The sequence below is a fragment of the Protopterus annectens genome, chromosome 1.part1 (genome assembly GCF_019279795.1).
Source record: "Protopterus annectens isolate FY-2018-M chromosome 1.part1, PAN1.0, whole genome shotgun sequence".
NCBI classification, from domain to species: Eukaryota; Metazoa; Chordata; order Ceratodontiformes; family Protopteridae; genus Protopterus; species Protopterus annectens.
In genome coordinates this window covers 1,401,551,790-1,401,571,683 of record NC_056726.1, presented here as the reverse complement: position 1 = coordinate 1,401,571,683, position 19,894 = coordinate 1,401,551,790, and the positions used below count along the sequence as shown (strand labels likewise).

Below are 19,894 nucleotides of genomic sequence, written 5' to 3'. Positions count from 1 at the left end.
AAGTGACATGCCATTAACTGAAGTGACTGAAGTATGCTAAAGCCCAAAACTAGAATACTGAACATTTTCAGAGAAAAGAGAACAGAGAATTTTGTGCTTATGGCATTCAAAAGGAATGCACAGAGTAAAACACATATATGTAAGAGAAGTGATCCATTTTGCAGAATGGAAAGCAACTACATAGGCACTTCAAACCAGTCAGTGCTGACTGCTTTGTTTAAAAACTTGAACTCAGCAACACTCCTGGAAAAAATATTGTTTTATGAAAATACATAATGGGTTCTGTGTTGTTCCAGTTTCTGAGTTAAGGTAACTGCCGTATTTAAGTTTAATTTCTAGAAACTCTACACAAACAATCACATTTTTATGTTTTTCTAAAACTACCTGTTATCTAGAGGGGTAAGGGTGTGTCATAGCTAATACCCTGAAACAAGCAACAAGTTTACAAGCTTTACACCCTACATTGCACCCCAAGATGACCAGAGTTAGATTAGTGGCTCAGAAAGCTGGAAAGGCCATTGTGAGAGGAGGGCTCTGGCTTCAAAACTAGATGGTAAGTTGGTGCACTGCAGAAGGACACACCTCACAGTGTCGTACAAGCTGTACACTGAATGTAGAATTGGGATGCTTACATATGGAGGCAACTGCAACTAAATCTGAGGTTTCTAAACCTCTGCATATCACTGGACATCAAAAAATGATCACCTCACTCCCATACACAACAGCTTATATGGTGTATGCCTAGCTACATCCATGTTTACGGAAAAGGTAGTGGATTAATGAACAGTTTACTACATTTAAACTACATTAGTATGTTGTTAATAAAATATGTTAAGGAGATACAACCACACCCAAGATGGTAGTTCCAAATCTGCCTCTACCTGTCTGAAGAAGGGCCATGAGAAGATTGCTGTGGACAGGATATAGACAGGCCTCCTTCTGCAGGAACAGGAAGGTGAACTGCTAGGCTTTTGCATTCTACAGGTAGACTAGATATAGCAACAAATTCAAACACAAAAAGAATTAAATCACTGATCAGCCTTTAATTTAAAGAAACAGTTTTGATCTTCATGAATACAAAGAATATCTGCATAAAATGGCTTTAACGTTTAACTGTTCAGTCAAGATTAATAATGGTCACACTTCCAATACCTTCAACCTTGGAAAGTTTCAGCTCTATGTGGAATATGTAGTGAGCAAACTGAAAGAAGCACATTCTGTAAGCACTGCTTTTCATCAACAGGATAGTACAGCCGAATAAGTAAACTTACCATAACAGATGTTAGAGTAAATCACTGCTACAGTAGTCAAAGCTATATGGGTTACAACCTGCCACAGATATCACCCAGCCAGCTTCCAAAGGCTCACGGAACCTTTCACGCACCAACCCAGTCAGCTCAAACTGAGTTGACTAAAAGACAGGCTTGAGTGCAAAGCCCTTCAAAGCTTTCATGCCAACAGAGTGAGGGAGGCTGAGACCTAAAGGACAATACTAGGAACAGCAAAAAATAAATGTCCACACTATGGCATAAAAAAAGTACAGTTGTGTACACTTACCATAAATGTAGATGTTCAAGTGTATTCACTGTTGCAGTCATTACATTTGGGTAATCTGCTGGCAGGTTGCCCTCAGTCGGCCTGATTAACAAAGTCTTGGGTCCTGTGTCGGTCGCTGTCCCTTCTTCCATGACGTCAGGTCATCACGGGTATGAAACATGCAGTCGACGCCATTACATCAGTTTTTCTTGCCCCAGATGTCAGGTGCCCCCCAAATGGGGAGCAAAATATATATAAATAATTTAAAAACACAAAAATATATACCTCCAAACAAAAGCAAATACACCAAAAGGGCTTTTAGGTGTAGTAAAATAAAGGAGAGGCATAGTAAGAGAAAAAACAGGGGGCTGGAGAGAGGGTAACCAGGACTGCAACAGTGAATACACTCAAACATCTACATTTATGGTAAGTGTACACAACTGTACTATGTTCTTCATGTTTCACTGTTGCAGTTATTACATTTGGGTAGATTCTCAAAGCTAAGGTTGGGAGGATGGATTTATACAGCATTAGCACAAGCTATAAAGCCCTGCAAAACATCAGTGGCAAAGTCTGCTCTGGATTTAGAGAAAATAGGTAAATGATAGTGCTTGGTGAAAGTATGAACTGAACTCCAGGTAGCAGCTTCTAGAATATCCCTGGTAGGAACATCTCTGAGAAAGGCTATAGAAGTAGATGCAGCCCTGGTGGAATAGGATCTGATCCCCTGGGGGATAGGTTTTCCATGGTGCTTATAGCAGACATGAATACAATGGCTTATCCATTTGGAAATGGTTTGCTTTGAAATAGCCTTTCCCTCTGCCCCTGCAGCAAATGCTACCAGGAGATGTTCAGATTTTCTTCCAGTTTTAGTCCTGTCCAAGTAAAATCTAAGTTGTCTGTGTACATCCAATGAAATGCGCTCCCCTTTGTTCTGAGGATTGGGAAAGAAAGTTGGCAAATGAATGGACTGATTAAGAGCCACATTGGATACCACCTTGGACATGAAGGATGAGTTGGTCCTGAGTGACACCCTGTCCGCATGAAAGATGATGAAAGGCTCCACTGCCATAAGGGCCTGTAATTCAGAAATCCTTCTAGCTGAAGTGATTGCTAAAAGGAAGGCTGTTTTCCTGGAAATAAAGTTTGCAGTAGCAGCTGGCTCGAAAGGAGGTAGCGTGGGTTTCTCCAATACAAAGTTAAGGTCCCAGGCAGGGGTTGTAGCTTTCCTGGGTGGCCTTAGGTTTTTGGCCCCTCTGAGATACTGCTTGAATAGAGGAGAAGAAAGGGGGTTCTGTGTTGTAGTGAGCTGAAATGTCTGAGGCATGGATTTTTATGGAAGAAAAAGACAGGCCCTTGTGAAGCATCTCAGTTAAGTATTGCAAAATCTGAGGTAAATTGGGCACTGCTGTGCTCATCCCTTGAGATTGATTCCTGTCACAGAATCTTTTCCATTTGTCAGCATAAGAGTTTCTAGTACTAGGTCTTCTCGCCTCTAAAATGACATCAATCACAGGTTTGCTGAGGGATGCTAAGGGGAGATTTAAGTGATTAGCCAACCTGCAAGATTCAATGTTTGGAGCTGAGGGTGCAGAATTTGGGTGTTCTGCTGAGACAGCAAGGAAGGAGTCAGAGGCAGGTGCCATGGAGAGGTTTGTGACAGACTGTGTAGGAGTGGGTACCAGTGTTGGCGAGGCCAGTCTGGAGCAAGTAAAATAATTTTTGGTTTGTCCTGTCTAACTTTTAGTAGAACTTTGGAGCGCAATGGCAGAGGGGGAAAGGCATAGACTGATAGGTTTTCCCAGCTGAAGGACAGCGCATCCACTTTCCAGGCTTTTTTATGAGGAGTTGTTGTGCAAAATTTGTCTAACTGGTAGTTCTGGGGTGAGGCAAAGAGATCTATGTCTGGGGTCCCCCATTTGCGTGTCAACATGTTAAAAATCCGTGGTTCCAGTTTCCATTCGTGTGGGTCCATGAAATTTCTGTTTCTGTTCCACAATGCCATGGCTTGTCTGCAGAGGGGGTACAAATGTGTACCCCCTGCTTGTTTATGTACCACATAACTGTGGTGCTGTCCATCTTTACCATTTGTTGCCCTGGATGAAGGTAGTCCTTGAAGGCTGTCAGTGCATTCTGTACAGCTACCATTTCTTTTTGATTGATATGAAGGTGCATTTGAATTAGGCTCCATTTGCCCTGAATGCACTTCTCTGCCAGATGAGCCCCCCATGCACAGTCTGATGCATCTGTAGTTAGGGTTTGGGCGGCAGGGGGAGTTGTGAATGGCAGTCCCTTGTTTTGGTGGCAGGCCTCTGCCCACCATAGGAACTCTAGTTGCAGGCAAGGTATGACAGGAATCATTGTTTCCAGGCTGTGACAAAGTTGACTCCATAAACTTTTTAAGTACCACTGAAGTTTCCTCATATGCAGTCTTGCATATGGAATTAGAAGAATGCAAGAGGCCATGAACCCCAAGCTTGCAGTGTCTGTCTTGCAGATAGCAGGGTTTTTGTGGCCATCTATTTGAAGTAAATCACCAACTGAATTTGCTTTTCTGGCGTAAGGTAAGCCATCTGGGTAGTTGTATTCAAGCTTGCACCCAGGAATGTAATTTTTTTGAGAGGGTACTAGTTGTGATTTATTTTCGTTTATGGTGTACCCTAGACAAGTTAGAACCCTTTTTACAAATGCCAGATGTTTTATAAGAATGACCTAAATTAGACAATCGTCCAGGTATGGATATATTTGAATATTTCTTTGCCTGCAAAATGCAATTACTGGCACTTTGTAAAGACCCGGGGTGCAGTAGATAAGCCAAAGGGCAGTGCAGAGAACTGAGAATGCAAGTAGCCTGCTTTGAAGCGGAGGTATCTTCTGCAAGATTCCCTGATTGGGATATGCAGGTAAGCCTCTTTTAGATCTAGAGTTGCCAACCAGGCATCTTTGCCTAGCATAGGAAGTAAATGGTGAAGAGTCAGCATCTTGAATTTTGTAATGTCCAGAAAGGTGTTTAGAGTAGACAGGTCCAGAATTGGATGCCATGATTTCTCTTTTCTGGGCACCAAGAAAAGTCTGGAATAGAAACCTTGTCCCTTTTCCTCTTCTGGTACTAGTTGAATAGCCCCCCATGTTTAAGAGGGACAATATTTGTTTCTGAGCCTCCGCCCACTGATTTGGGGGCAGGTCTGGCCATCTGCTTGGAGTTGGCAACGTGGGGAAATGAAATCTGTATCCCTGGGACATTATATTTAAATCCCATTTGTCCTGGGTTATTAGTTGCCAGTTTTTTGCATGAAGTGCCAGTTTTCCCCCCAAAGGGACGGCTAAAAGTTAAGTGATTGGTAATTCTAAAGGAAAGTCATTGAGACTACTTACCATAGGGAGGTGTCTTGTTGTTTCCCGATTTGGAAGAGGAGGCACCCCATTGCTTAGTTCTGAAAGTCCCTTGGGACTGAAACCTGGTGTTTTTGGAATGTCTGGGTTTGGCTTGAGTGACTCTGGAAGGAACTGGAAAGGACCAGTTCTTAGTAGGCCAGTGCCTACTAAATCTTGGAGGTTGTACTTGTAAGAAATCTTTCACAGTTTGCATAGATTTAGCTTCATCTTCCATCTTTTTTAGAACTTCTGCAGCCTTATTGCCAAACAGACGGTCCTGCTGCAAAGGAGCATCCAACAATTTTGCTTTAACATGATCAGGCAGAGAGTGCTCCTTGAGCCAAGCTTGCCTTCTAAGCACAGATCCAGTTACAGGAGATCTGCAAGAGGCCTCCAAAGAATCAAAACCACATTGCAAAGTATGTTTTCCAACTTGTTCAGCTGAATGCAATAAATCCTGTAAATCTTTATTTTCCACACAGTCAGAAATCAACATCATTTTCTGTTTAAGCAGTCCCATGATATGCTGCTGACATTTTAGCATATGGAATTGACAGTTTAAAGCCCCGATTGTCAAGGATGCAGAAGTATAAACCCTTTTACCCCATCTATCCAGCACCCTGGAATCTCAATCAGAAGGGGTAGGATTTTTAGCAGTAGAAGCCTTAATGCCCTTTGGCCCCTGAGAAATGGTTTCAGGATCCACAACAGGATTTTTGAAAAGGAATTTGTGGGAGTCAGGAACCCTGTAGTATCTGTCTCGCTTACAAGGGGCCGGAGGCAGAGAATCAGGGGCCATACTGGATTCTGAAAACACATCATCAACAATGTCTAGTACAGGAGGTATAGCCAAAGGCCTATGCTGAGGAAGAAGAAGAAAATCCCTAAGCCTCTTTTTGGATTCATAAAAATCCTGACTTTCCCAGTGGAAATGTTCCCTTAAGGTATGTAAAGTTTCCCCAAAAGAAAAATCCTCAGGGGGAGAAGCAAAAGAAATTGAATCCTCTGCATCAGAGTCCTCATAAGTAGGTATGGATAAATCCTGTTCATTAGAAGAGTCAGAAGAAACAGAGTCCTGTTCAGAAGATTCATAGTCAATTTCAGCCCTAGGCCTCTTAGAAGGGGGTTTGACTATTCCTGATTTGAGTAATTAAATCTTCAGCCATTTTGATCATTTGTTTTTTAGGCATAGGGGCCTGCACATGTGGCCTGAGGGTCATTTTTTTACAGAGATCGATATTTTGGCCTTAATACTGAAGATAGTGTCAGTTTAATATACAAATCTATGGGCCTGAATACACCCTCAAAAGCCGGTGCCTGCACAGCGGCTCCGGACCCATCCAAGGTAGAGACATCTGCGGGTTCCATAATTGAAGCATCTCGCAGCATACTGGACTCCAAATGGGTCTCAGTAGAGGCCTGCGAATTAGAAGTAGCTGGTATCAGGGCTGAAAAAGTGCCTCACTGAGTACCGGCGAACTGGCGACTGGCTTAGGAGAAACGTCGTCGGCAGTTTTGGACCTGGCCTGTCTCTGTCTTTTTCTTTGCGTTTTTTTTTTCGGTATTCCGGTAGTCGGATTGCTAACCGACGTCATTTCTGGATAATTAAACCGTGAACTAAAATATTTAGAGGCAAAAATGTACCGATGACGGATAGTGCGCTGATTAAATAAAGCACAAAACCGACAACAAGGTATGTCGTGGTCAGGGCCTAGGCAAGGAATACAGTACAAATAGAAATCCTTATGAGGTATTTACTTCCCACAAGTAATACAATTATTAACTTTTACTGACATCGGTAAGGATCAAGAAAAACTTTCCCCAATGGGGTACTTAGCTTTTTAGTTGAAGACTTCAGTTCTGAAACTCGAAAACGAAAATTTCAGGAGTCGGCCAACCGGCACTTGCAAACTGCTTCTGCTTCGGGCACCGCGCGGCAAGAAAGACTGATGTAATGGCGTCGGCTGCATGTTTTATACCCCTGACAACCTGACGTCATGGAAGAAGGGACAGCAACCAACGCAGGACCCAAGACTTTGTTAATCAGGCCGACTGAGGGCAACCTGCCAGCAGATTACCCAAATGTAATGACTGCAACAGTGAAACACTAATAACATCGCACAAAAAATCAAGGGGGATGGAGGGAAGAAGCATCTACTGTTAAAGTTACTTTAGTTACACAGTTGTACTATCTTAATCATAGTGATCTCTTCTGCAAAAGCCTTAGCTACATGGGAGGACTATCCTAGCTTACGACATTTTGGAGGTGAAAGCAGAACAGTCCAGCAGTCCCTGGAGAATGATCCTTGCAAAACCTGATTTAGACCTCGAGAAGAAATCAAGCTTATAGTGCTTTGTGAAAGTATGCAGGGAGGTCCAGGTTATTGCTTCTAGAATCCAACCCTTTCCAAAAAGCCATAAATGAAGCCAAGGTCCTGGGAGTGTGGGCCTTGATATTGCCTGCAACAATTTTGTTGTTATGAGTATAGCATAAGATAACAGCCTTAGACAACCATTTGGTAGAAATAGTCTTCTTTGACACAGGCTAGTCCTTCTTCGTTTACAAGAAATGAACAATTGGATCTGAAGATATGAAAAAGATTTAGTTCTGTCAATATAGAACTTGAGTTGTCTGTAGACATTCAAGGTATGGAGCATCCTTTCTCCCTCATTTCTAGGTTCAGGAAAGAAAATGGGGAGATGGATAGTTTGGCTTAAAATAAACTCGAATACCACTTTAGACAAATGGATGATTATTTCTAGAAAATGAGATAGGATTAACTAACCATAAGAGCTTGCAACTCAGAAGTCCTTGCAGAGATCACAGCAATCACTAAAACTGTTTTCCATGTTAAGATCCTCAAGTCAGCCAAGATATCTGTTTTAAATGGAGCAACTGTTACCTTCTCTAACACAAAACTAAGATCTCAAGGAGTGGCCACTGGTTTTCTTGGATTCTTATGCAAAAACAAAAGTTATGTACTCATCATAAAGATGCCACCTGTATTGTCTACTTCCACCCTTCCTCAACCAATGGTTTCAGATCTGACTGTCGGTTTTCCAGATTTAGGATTCGTAGCTCAGGGACCTCCCCTTTCCATTATCCTCTGTAAACACCAACCGATCCTCAGATTGAGTTTTCCTACAGCAGAGTTATATGATACAGTGAAAGAAAAAGGAAATTAGGCAGTCTACTCTGAAATTCCAAGTGTTGTAAAGGATATACCAGAAGTCTAACTGAAGATCTTCCATGAAATGGAAGGGGAAAAGGAAGGAGACAAGTTGAGGAAGGATGGAAAGAGACAACAAAGATGCATCATTATGGTGAGTACATAACTTTTGTATCGGACGTCTCTTCTGTCCATTCCTCTAACAACAGACAGAGTTCCCAGCTATTTGAATACCAAGGTGGTCCACATGGAAGGATATTTCAAAGTATGGTGGAACCAAAGGTTTTTCTACTCCTGGAAAAAAAAAAAACATCAAGTTTGTAGTGAGCAACAATATGATCACCGGACCATCAATTCTGATGGCAGCAGCACAAATATTGTCAACTGATGTTCTAGACAAAAAGGCAGAAGTGGAAACCGATCTTGTTGAATGTGCTTTTGGGGGTATTTTGGTAAATTCAAGCTCTGATAAACATGAGGAATGCAGTAGGCTAACCATCACATCAATGTAACTTTTGACACAGCTTTACCCAATTTTGCTTTGGAAAAGGAGACAAATAATTGGTCTGACTTTCTAAAAGGTTTTGTTCTGTGGAGGTAAAATCTTAACTGTCCATATACAATCAATAAATGAAGCACATATTCCCCTTTATTAGTGAAACTAGGGAAGAAAACTGGTAAATGAATAGATTGATATAGTGCTGCCTCTTTAGCCACCTTAGGTAGAAAGGAGGGATTGGTACACAAAGAAACCCTGTCTTTATGAAAAATGATATATGGAGGCTGATAACACAAAGGCTGAAGTTCAAATACTCCTCTGGCTGACGTAATAGCCACCAGAAAGATGGTTTTCCATTATGTCAACTTTAGGTTAACTTTGGCTGCCAGTTTGAATGGAGATCAGAGTTCGCTCTTGCAACAGAACAGTAAGATTCCCATGGAAGGGTGGGATCTTTGACAGGGAGGGAGCTTTTTTTTTCTTTTTTAAATTCACCTCTCATTCCTTCTATGGTTTATTGGCTTCTGACTGGTGTACAGCTAAAGTGAATTATCTATTTTCATGCCCTGATTGGACTGTTTTCTTACCAAATGATGTAAGAGAGAAATGCTTATTTGTTTTTTTTTAGTTCTGATGAAGTCTTGTATCTAGGGACAAAAGCATTAACTATTATCTGTTTGCCAATGAATTATTTTATATTTTATATGTTATACATTACTCTACACTGCCTGTTATGTGGCTGGCTTTTAGCCAAGTATGCTTTCCTTATTTGTTTTACTCTTGGCTGATACTTTTGTGGTTATTAACCTTTGACAGGGGTCAGAGAAGAAAAGTACCCTCGAGGAAGGCTTTACATAATTGAAGAAATAACAGAGAAGAGTGTTTCTTACCCATATGAAAACAACTGGATATCACATCTAACTATTCATGGTTTGGCATCTGATTGACCACTGGACTGCCAACATCCATTGCAAAACTCTCATACAGGGGGACAAAACTGATAGTTGCTGCCATCAAACCTAGAAGCTGTAGCACCAACCTGGCCAGAGGTTTTGAAATTAAAGCAGTTGTAAGGCTTGGTTCTCCAGCACAGATAATCTGGCTTGTGGTAGCTTTGCTATCTTGGAAGTACTGTCCAAGTGTGTGCCTATGAACTCTAGGACTTGTGTCAGGGATGGTTGCGACTTGTTGTAATTTACTGTAATGCCTAGTTTGGAGCAACGTTTAAGGAGGAAAGCCCTGATGTGAATTAGGAGATGCTTGGTGGGAGCAGTGAGAAGCCAGTCATTCTGATGGGTGACCCCTTGCCATCTGAGATGAGCTGCCGCCAGTGTCATGCGTTTGAACATCAGGGGGGCTGTGGTGAGACCAAAGGACAGGGTCCTGATTTGGAAATGACTGGCTCCCAGCCATTAACCTGGAAACCTTCTGGATAGTCTGTTCATTTTGATATGACAGTACACATCCTGCAGGTCTATTAGTCACATCCAGTCATCCTTCCTTAGTAGCGTGAGAATGGACTGTACCATGACCATTCCGAACGTCAAGTGTTTGACAAATCGATTCTGATAGCTTAGGTCCAGGACTGGCACTAAAAAGAACTTGGAATAAGTTTCAAACCCTTGTTGATCTGGTGAGACCTTTTGGATAACTCTTTGATAACAACTTTTCCACTTCCAATGCCAAAGCTCTCCTTTGGTGGGGTGGAACTTGGGGAGTTTCTTTGTTGTTGAGGTGGGTAAAGAAAAGGGATAGGATAGGCTCTGGTGATGACTGAATGCACACAGCCATCTGTGATGATGGATGTACAGGCTTCTGGGTGCAGAGATAAGCATCCCTGATTGCCTCCAGAGTGCAGCAGTTGGGCAATCCTTCAGAAGTGGTGAATGGACCTCTAAAGTCTTAGATCTGCCGACCTTCTCTGCCATGAGGGTGACCATCTACCACTCGAAGATTCCCCCAGGCAGAGGGGATACATCTCCAGAAGAATCTTGGGAAAAGCTAACATCCAGTACCCTCTCTGTTCAACCAGTGCTTTGTGTCCCTGCCCAAGTAGCTGACATACACACACACTTTGAGTGTAAGTACTTCTACAACTTCACAGACACTCCTAGAAAAGGCTGACACAGATTCTCCAGCTGTGCCCCTATACCCAGTCTATATGGCAGTAATTATTGCCAACACCAGCTAATAATGATCAGCTACCCAAAGGCCCTTAAAAGAGTGTCCAATTATTACTGTACAATATTATTATCCAATTGGTAAGTGTGACTAAACAGTCTTAAGGCTTATTAGAATGGCTTTGTACAATACATTCTATAAATATTCAATGTACTGTAGAGCTTAACTTATCTCTACATAAACCAACCACAGTTGAAAAGGGTTTAAAATATTTAATAGTAAATACAAGACAATACTACTACACCACAGTGCTATTCAAGAGTTCAGAGATCACACAGAAACATAATTCAGTAGTAGAGTTCTGACATAACAGAAAAACACTTAGTCTAATCTTTCCTTGAATGTCCTTCCATACAGATAAGGCTGAAGTTTCTGCAGTGACCACACTATGGCTAGACATTCCTTCTCTACAGCTGCATAGCATTCCTCCCTGGGTTGGAGCCTTTGACTGAGATAAATCACTGGGTGCTCTTCCCCCTCTGAAGAAATCTGGCTAAGCACAGCCCCCACCCCATGGTTTGAAGTATCCACCTGCACAATAAACTCTTTGCTGTAATCTGGATTGGCTAACACAGGGGGTCCCCTCCCAAAGCTTCTTTAAGCTTCTGGAATGCCTGCTCACATGCTGGTGTCCACACTACCATTATCTGACCTGTTCTTCCTTGTCAGGTCTAAGAGGGAAGCAGTTATAGCACTATAACTGGAGACAAACTTTCTGTAGTACCCTGCTGTCCCTAAAAATGCCCTCACCTGCCTTTTGGTAACAGGTGCAGGTCATGCCTAAATAGCTTCCACTTTGACATGTTCTGGCCTTATCTTACCACTCAAATATAGTAGATGTTTTGTAGATTACGAATATCACTGCGATGTTCCCCAATTTGATTGACTGATGGGACGGATGTTTAATCCCCAAATGTTATTATTGAGAAAATTCAAAAATTCTTGAAGATATCCAAAACCACACCACCACACCATCATATAATCATCTAATCCTCCATATCCATCTTTCTACAATATATATGCTGTAGGGATTGTAAGATATATGCTTCTTCAGTAGGCGGCCATAAAACAGTCGTAGATAAATGGGGCAAAGAAGCCCCCATGGTCATACTTTGAAGTTGCCAATAGCAATCAATCCTGAAATAGAAACATTTTTGGTCAAGACATGTTCTGTTAGAAACCTGGGGGAAGATAAGTTTAACCAGCCAGCCAATATTCTACAGCTTGAAGCCCGCCGCCCAATGGAATGAGAGTATAGAGAGATTTTTCCAAAGTGCACATTATCCAGTGGGGCTCTAGCTGACTATCCTGAATAATTTGTGTGTGGTATCCTGGTCTAAAATCCAATTTTTTGACAGGGGGTTATTTATTTTCTGACATTGAATCTGCTAGGATTTGGTCAGACAAGCAGGAAAGAAACACACTGTTGGAATATAGGGATAAGAGTGAAAATCTTAACAGCCAAAATATTAGACTAATTACTACCCTAGGCAAAATCATCAAATTAGTAGTTAGGTCAACACAACATGGAACATTCTCTTATTTTTAATGATTTTTCTGAGGGCATCCTGCATTTAGACGGCAAAACGCTAGTACTTTGTTTTCCACTAAGCATAGAGAAAGTGGTGCAGCTAAATATAAACAACTTACCATCATGGGCAAGTTCTAATACAAGTAAAGTATATGACATTAGAGTTTTTGGCAATTGTTCAACTAGCTGATGCAAAAACACATCATTCATTACTTATAAAGAATTGGGGAACATCGCAGTGATATTCGTAGAATCACAAAACATCTAAATGTATATATTTTACATACAGTTAAACATCTCAGTGCTAGGGTTATGTTTTTTATATTAGACAAAATTACGTAACAGGCAAAATCAAACAGGTTGGGTAAGGTATCCAAGCCCACAAGAAAAAGATACTGATTACACATCTTTGGGGCTCCATTTCCTCCTGGTCTCAATGACCATTTATAAATCATATTTTGATACCTAAAATATACATTATCAACAATTATTTTCTATTATGCAGGTGTTTTAGAGCCCTGATCAGAATGTCTGTTTTTCTATGGTTCACAATAGTATTTATATTTATTGACGCTGTTTCTTGGATTTGAATTTTTTACCACTGATGAAAGCTGGTGCCTAAACTAGCATTATTTGAAGCAGGACATTCTTGTCCGTTTTTTTCGCCTCACAATAAACGGTGAAACTATCTTGCTGGCTTTTCTTATCTTACCACTCCCCACTCTATGTCCTAGGTACGAGACCTCCACCATACCCACCTGGCATTTCCTCGGCTTAATGGTCAACCCTGCCCTCTGTAGTGTGCCCAGCACCTCCCTTGCTGAAGGTGCTATGGCCAGGAATGGCTGTAGATGGCAATATCATCTAAGTAAGCAAGGGCAAACCCTTCTGCTCCTGCTAAGATACGCTCTACCAGCCTCTGGAAAGTTGCTGGGGCATTCTGCACCCCAAAGGGCATCTTTGTGAACTCATACAAGCCAAAAGGAGTCACAAAGACTGACTTCTCCCTAGCACTGGGAGTCAAGGGCACACCTGCCAGTACCCCTTGGTAAGATCAATGGTTGTAAGATAGTTAGCCCCACCCAGCTGCTCTAGGGCCCCATCTCTCCTAGGCATGGGGTAAGCATCAGACTCTTTGCGACTATTTAATTTCCTGTAGTCCACACAGAATCTGGTGCTGCCATCCTTCTTTGGCACCAGCACCACTCGGAAGGCCCAGGGAATGCTGGGCTCTTGGATCACCCCTAGTTCAAACATATCCTGTACCTCCTCCCTCAGGGTCTGTCTGACTCTCTCAGGCACCCTATAAGGGGCCTGCCTAATAGGCCTTTAGGGTCCTGTATCCACCTGGTGCTGCATCAGGTGGGTGCACCCTGGTTTCCCAGTGAACATGTCCCCAAATTCCTGCAACACTGCTCGGATTTTTCAAACCTGGGTAGGAGATAGCTGCTGGGACATTGCTAGCCCTTCCACTGAGGTGTCAGCCCGAGCCTCAATGAGGAGATCAGTCCCCAGATCTCCCTCAGACTCCTCCTGCAATCCACTGCAAATGCTCAGGACAAGGGCTAAGGGTAAGGTTTCATCATGCTAACATGGTACAATTTGCGCCCCTGCCATCTGCCTAGCAGTTCCACCATGTAGTTAACATCACTTACTTTTCTTACCACCTTATAGGGTCCCTCCCAAGCTGCTTGCAGTTTGTTGTGTCTGACTGGAATGAGAACCATTACCTGCTGCCCCACAGCATACTCTCTAGCTCAAGCACTCCTGTCATGAAATACCTTTTTCATGATGTTAAAACAAAGACTGGTGCAGCAGTGGAGGATGGGAAGGTAGAATCTAGGGAGGGATTTGGGGATGCTAAACAAGTGGGCAGAAAATGATAGGTCAGACTCAGTCCAGACAAATGCTGAGTACAGCAGTGACTGTATTGTAAAGTATCACTCGAAGATTCCTCCAGGCAAAGGGGATACATCTCCAGAAGAATCTTGGGAATCTTCAGGAGTAGAATTGATGGAAATAGAAGAGCCAAAGGATATGGGAGTGCTAATCTCTCTTCAATTGGAGCTCTGTGAGTAGAATGACAGGACAACAGGAATCAATAGGAATAGCAAACATAATGCTTGGATGTATTCTCAGATGGACATATGCCAGAACAGCAGCAGTAATGCTTCTGCTCTGCAAGGCCAAGGGTATGACCACATCTTGAGTACTGCATGCTGTTCTGAAGTCAGTACTTACACAAAAAAAAAAAAAAGACTTCAGGCTGTTTGAAGGAGTCTACAGAAAAGTTACCAGAAAGCTTTGTGGAAGGACAGGAAAAGGATATCTGCAGAAACTAGTGAATTTAGTGCTGTTCACACTTGAGGCCATGCATCCAGCTACAACCAACATGTCATTAGTATTTTTCCTTGCACAATCTCCTGGACCACAACATCTAAGAAGACCTATTTCTAGGTTCAGTTCAACTTTAAAATGCGCACAACAGCTTAAAGAGTTTTTCAGCATATACTTTGTTTAGACAACAAAAAAGAAATCAACATATGGATGTTTATTGCTTTCTAGCTGTGTGTTCCTGGACTACCAGAAAGAGCTGTTCTGTAATAAGAAAGAAAAAAAATGCATACCTCTGGCTGGGAGACCACTCTCCATCTGAATGTGGGTGGATTGTAGACTGCGGAAAGGTGCTGTCAGCCTGTGAATTCGAATTGCTCATATTCTCACTATATGTACCAACAGCAGGTTTCCTACAAAGACCGAATAAAGCACTTAATCAAAACAATAGTGATATAACCCAAACAAGTTCAGGTCCTGATAGCGAGTCTCAACTTATACTATGAAAGGTTTACTTCAGAAAGGGAATTGTGTACATACAAGAATAATTATAACTAATCACTTGGTGACTATCTACTTTAACAGAACTACATAGATTCAATAAACCACTACTACTCGAGTCAAGAAGACTGTAAGGGTAGTGAAGAAAAATTCAAAGTGTGTAGATCAGTCAGAATGAAATTTATTATTTAAAAGTAATAAGGAACTCTGGCTGTATGTCTTGCCCTTCTGCTGTCATTCGTTATACGAGTAAAACAGGACATGCCAAACATTCCAATGATATTTACTACTTACGCATATAAAGGCACATGTAAATGAAGCTAAACAATGCAAATAACAAACTAAGCCTTTTCCAAGAGTACATTTCAGCATAACTTAAAGAAGACCGCTTACAATAAAAATAGTCCTAGTACAATTTTACGAGTAATGCAACTGCACAACTAAAGGAAACATAACTCACCATCCATACAAAACAAAAACCCGGCAATTCTTAAGTACAAACAAGTAGCTAAGTACACAACGTGCAACATAATACAAGACCCGCTTTAAAACAAACCACACTGCTTATACAGTGTGCAACTGTTGCCCCTAGGGCCAGGGTCATGGCTGAAAAGGATCTGGCAGCCAATCCAATTAAGAGTATCAGATTGAAATAAATAAATAAAATACACCATAACTTTAGTCAATAACTGTATCCTTTGATTTTCTCTTCTCTTTCAGCATCCATTATAGCTCTTCTATTTTCTACACAGTTTTGCAATACAAACCTACCTTTTTGGTCTTAATAATAAACTTGATTTTCCAAACTGTATCATATTCATTTAACCAATGTTCCTCAACTGTTCTTATGCCTTCTTGCCAAAATGGTATGCAGTACACAACACATTCAGTCATCTATGCCTTGTAAAAAAAATACTGATATTCAAATATTTCTCTACTGTTTTGAAGACATACATGCAAATGTATAACCTGACTAATGGATCATTTGGTTTGCTTCATCACCAGTACGAACAGCAGTGGGCTCTGAGCTGAAACCTGATGTACACCTACTCCCACCTGGCATCCTCTGTGAGACAGAGAACATTGTTCATACTTGAGCCATTGGGTACTTGTACATAGCCTGCACTAATTCTGCCAATGTTTCTGGGACCTCGAACCACCGCAGTTCTACCCAAATCAGCTTTCTTGGGACCTTGTCATATGTTGTATGCTCCCTCATGCTCACTTAAATGGTACTGCCATCACTTGTGGCTTGATGGGCACAAGTCCACCCACTGGTCACATATTTCCTCCTATGGTAGCAGAAACGTATTACAACTGGTTCCCCCCAGAATGCACATATTCATCCTTCACTACCTGCACCATTATTAATCACCTAAGATGCTAATCAAACTCAGGTCAACTACACTGTAGTCACGGCTTTATCCTTTTATGCAACCAGTGCAGACAAGGAGAAACCTCTTTAAAGACCACGGAAGATGAAAACATTTTAGGAAGCAGTTTAAGTGGCAGAATTTACTGAAGCAGTAACTCATGTTTGAGTGTGGGTAATGCAGTTTACCTATGGTTGGTGTGGTTTAATGAAGAAGGTGAAATCTGAGTTATCAAAAAAGCTAGCCTTTGATCAAATCTGCATTGCACACACTCAAACATAAGTTATTCTGACATTTACTTTTTTTTTAGTATAGCATATCTGAGAGAGTGACACAGCTGACACTTCATAAACGTATTGGTGCAATCAATAAAAGTTACATGCTTGATGCAGTGACATTTATGTCATTAGCTGATAAATACAGTTATGAAAGAGCACTAAACAAGATTGCTACAGTACAAATGGGATGTAAAAGATATTGTTCTTATGCACAGTGTCCTACACAAATAGGATTTGCATAGGTTACTTTTTGTATCTCTAATCAGCGTCTCAAAGTAGCAATCTAAAAAAAAAAGAAGTTATATCTTAACATAATGTTCCATCTGTGTTGCTGATCTTCTTCCAATCATCAATGATGGGATCGGTTCAGAGGGCTCGGAACAGAGTCTGCCTAATACCAAGCTCTCGCCAGCCAAAAACTCTCGAGCTAAATTTCTACCCACAATGCACTTTTCCCAGTTACCTCAGATCGAGTTTGCCCAAGTTGTACATGTAAAGCAGAGGCCATTTCTGCGCAAATGCCCTAAGACACCACGTGGACCCAAAGTATCCCCCAGGAGCCTTTGGTGGGGGAAGAAGGGTGGGATGTGATGAATGAAGGAAGATCAATAACACAGATGGAACGTTATGTTAAGGCATAACTTCTTTATCTGATGTGATCTGTGACTGAATACGGATCTAGCATTGTTTTATTCGACCAAATAGAGAATATTTTCCATTTGTCCTGATATAGTCTTCTGGTGGATGGTTTATGGGAGGCCAGAATAATATCACAAACAGGTGAGGAGAGATCATCCTGCCTGGCGACTAACAGAAGTAGAGAAACCAAGCTGTCAGCTTGAGACTGGACAGGTTTGGATGACTCAACTCTTGGAGGGTGAGAAATTAGGTCTGGAATCGGATCCAGAATCCATGGTCGACATAACAGATGAGGCCGAAGGAAGGGAACCAAACTTGTCGAGGCCAAAAGGGGGCTATGAGGATCAATTTGCATTTCAACTGGATGGCTTTCTTTATGAACTGGGGTATCACAGGAATGGGGGGATAGGCATACAGCAATTCCGTGTGCCAATCGTGAATCACAGTGTCCCTGGGGGACCCCCCCCTTTGGGGGGGAATAGGGCAAAATAGCTGCTGCATTTGTTGTTTGATGGGGAGGCGAAAAGGTCACAGCAAGGCTGGCCCCAACGGCTGAAGATTTCTAATGCTACCTCGGGATTGAGAGACCACTCGTGAGGCAAGAGAATACATCTGCTCAACTTATCTGCAATCAAGTTGGAGTTCCCCGGGATATGTGTTGCTACCAGAAAGCGGTTGGAAGCTATCGTCCACTGCCAAATTCTCATGGCCTCTCCACACAGGGGATAGGACTTGGTTCCTCCTTGCTTGATGATATACCAGACTACTGATATATTGTCTGACTGAACTGCAATCGTTCCAGAAGGAAGAACCAGTTGGAATGCTTGCAATGCTAACAGCACTGCTCTCAGTTCTAGAACATTGATATGCAGGTTGGCCTCCAACATGGACCATCTGCCTTGGACTGTCTTTCCCTGGAAATGGCTCCCCCACCCTATCAGGGAAGCATCCGTGGTCACAATGGCTTTGGGCTGAGGGGACTGGAATGGGCAGCGCCAAAGTTCTGTGTCTGGCCTCATCCACCAAAGAAGGTCCTGTTTGCAAGAGTTGGTTACCTGAATCTGAAAACATAGAGGGTGGTGGTTCGGGAAACATTGAGAGAGAAGAAGCCATTGAAGAATTTGCATGTGCAGCTTTGCAAGAGGCACTATTGGTATGGAAGCTGCCATGGATCCTAGAACCTGAAGAACCACTCGTGTTGAGACTTTGTTTTGATAGAATTATCACCTGGAGCTGAAGCCTCAGTCTCTGGAGTCTGTGAGCTGGGAGCGACACCATACAGGAGCAGGTGTCCAAGACTGCCCTGATGAATTCTATTTGCTGGACCAGAGTAAGACTGGATTTCTCCCATTTCACAGTTATCCCCAAACATTCTGCCAGAGAAAGGGTGTATTGCAGGGCTGTTACCAGAAGATGCTTGGTGGGGGTGGTAAGGAGCCAATCATCCAAATACAGAAACACCCGGAATCCTTGCAGTCTCAAGTGCGCTGTAACCACTGCTATGCACTTTGTGAACACTCCGGGGGCTGTAGAGAGACCAAACGTCAGGGTACGAAAAGTACAGTTGTGTACACTTAACATAAATGTAGATGTTCGAGTATATTCACTGTTGCAGTCATCACATTTGGGTTATCTGCTTGCAGTAGCCCTCAGTTGGCCTGATTATCAAAGCCTTGGGTCCTGTGTCAGTTGCTCTCTCATCTTCCATGACGTCAGGTAGTCAAGGGTATAAAGCATGCAGCCGTCGCCATTACATCAGTTTTTCTTGCCCCATATGTAAGGTGCCCCCATAATGGGAAGCAATTATATATACAAGGTTACACCTCCAACAAAAAAGAAAATACACCAAAAAGCTTTAAGCATAGAAAACAAGAATAGAGATATAGCAAACAGAAGTCAGGGGACTGGAGGGAGGGTAACTAGGACTGCAACAGTGAATATACTTGAACATCTACATTTATGGTAAGTGTACACAACTGTACTATGTTCTTCATGTTTCTCTGTGGCAGTCATCACATTTGGGTAGATTCCCAAAGCTAAGGATGGGAGGAGGAAATCAGATAGCATTAGGACCAGCTATAAGGCCCTGCAAGACTGCAGTGGCAAAGCCAGCTCTGGATGTAGAGAAAATTGGCAAATGGTAATGCTTGGTGAAGGTATGTACAGAACTCCAGGTAGCAGCTTCTAGGATGTCCCTGGTAGGGACACCTCTGAGAAAGGCTGTAGAGGTAGATGCAGCCTTGGTTGAATGTGGTCTTATCCCCTGTGGGGTAGGTTTTCCATGGTGCTTATAGCAGAAATTAATGCAATGGCCTATCCATTTAGAAATGGTTTGCTTTGAAATGGCCTTCCCCTCTGCCGCTGCAGCAAATGCAACCAGCAGCTGTTCAGATTTCCTGAGAGGTTTAGTCCTCTCCAAGCAAAATCTAAGATGTCTGTGCACATCTAAGGAGTAAAGTATTCGTTTCCCTTTGTTC

The 19,894-nt window shown here is 42.2% G+C and overlaps 1 protein-coding gene across 3 annotated transcripts in view; it reads right to left on the bottom strand.

Moving 5' to 3' along the window:
* LPIN1 (lipin 1) overlaps positions 1-19,894 on the bottom strand; it is a 750,916-nt gene that overhangs the window by 459,515 nt on the left and 271,507 nt on the right. For 2 of the 3 annotated variants that reach the window (XM_044082237.1, XM_044082244.1), the window contains exon 5: positions 14,920-15,039. In XM_044082237.1, coding sequence (XP_043938172.1) covers positions 14,920-15,039 — 120 coding nt within the window. Of the gene's footprint in view, positions 1-881; positions 990-14,919; positions 15,040-19,894 lie in introns of all 3 variants that reach the window. The other variant, XM_044082232.1, reaches the window with a different exon arrangement.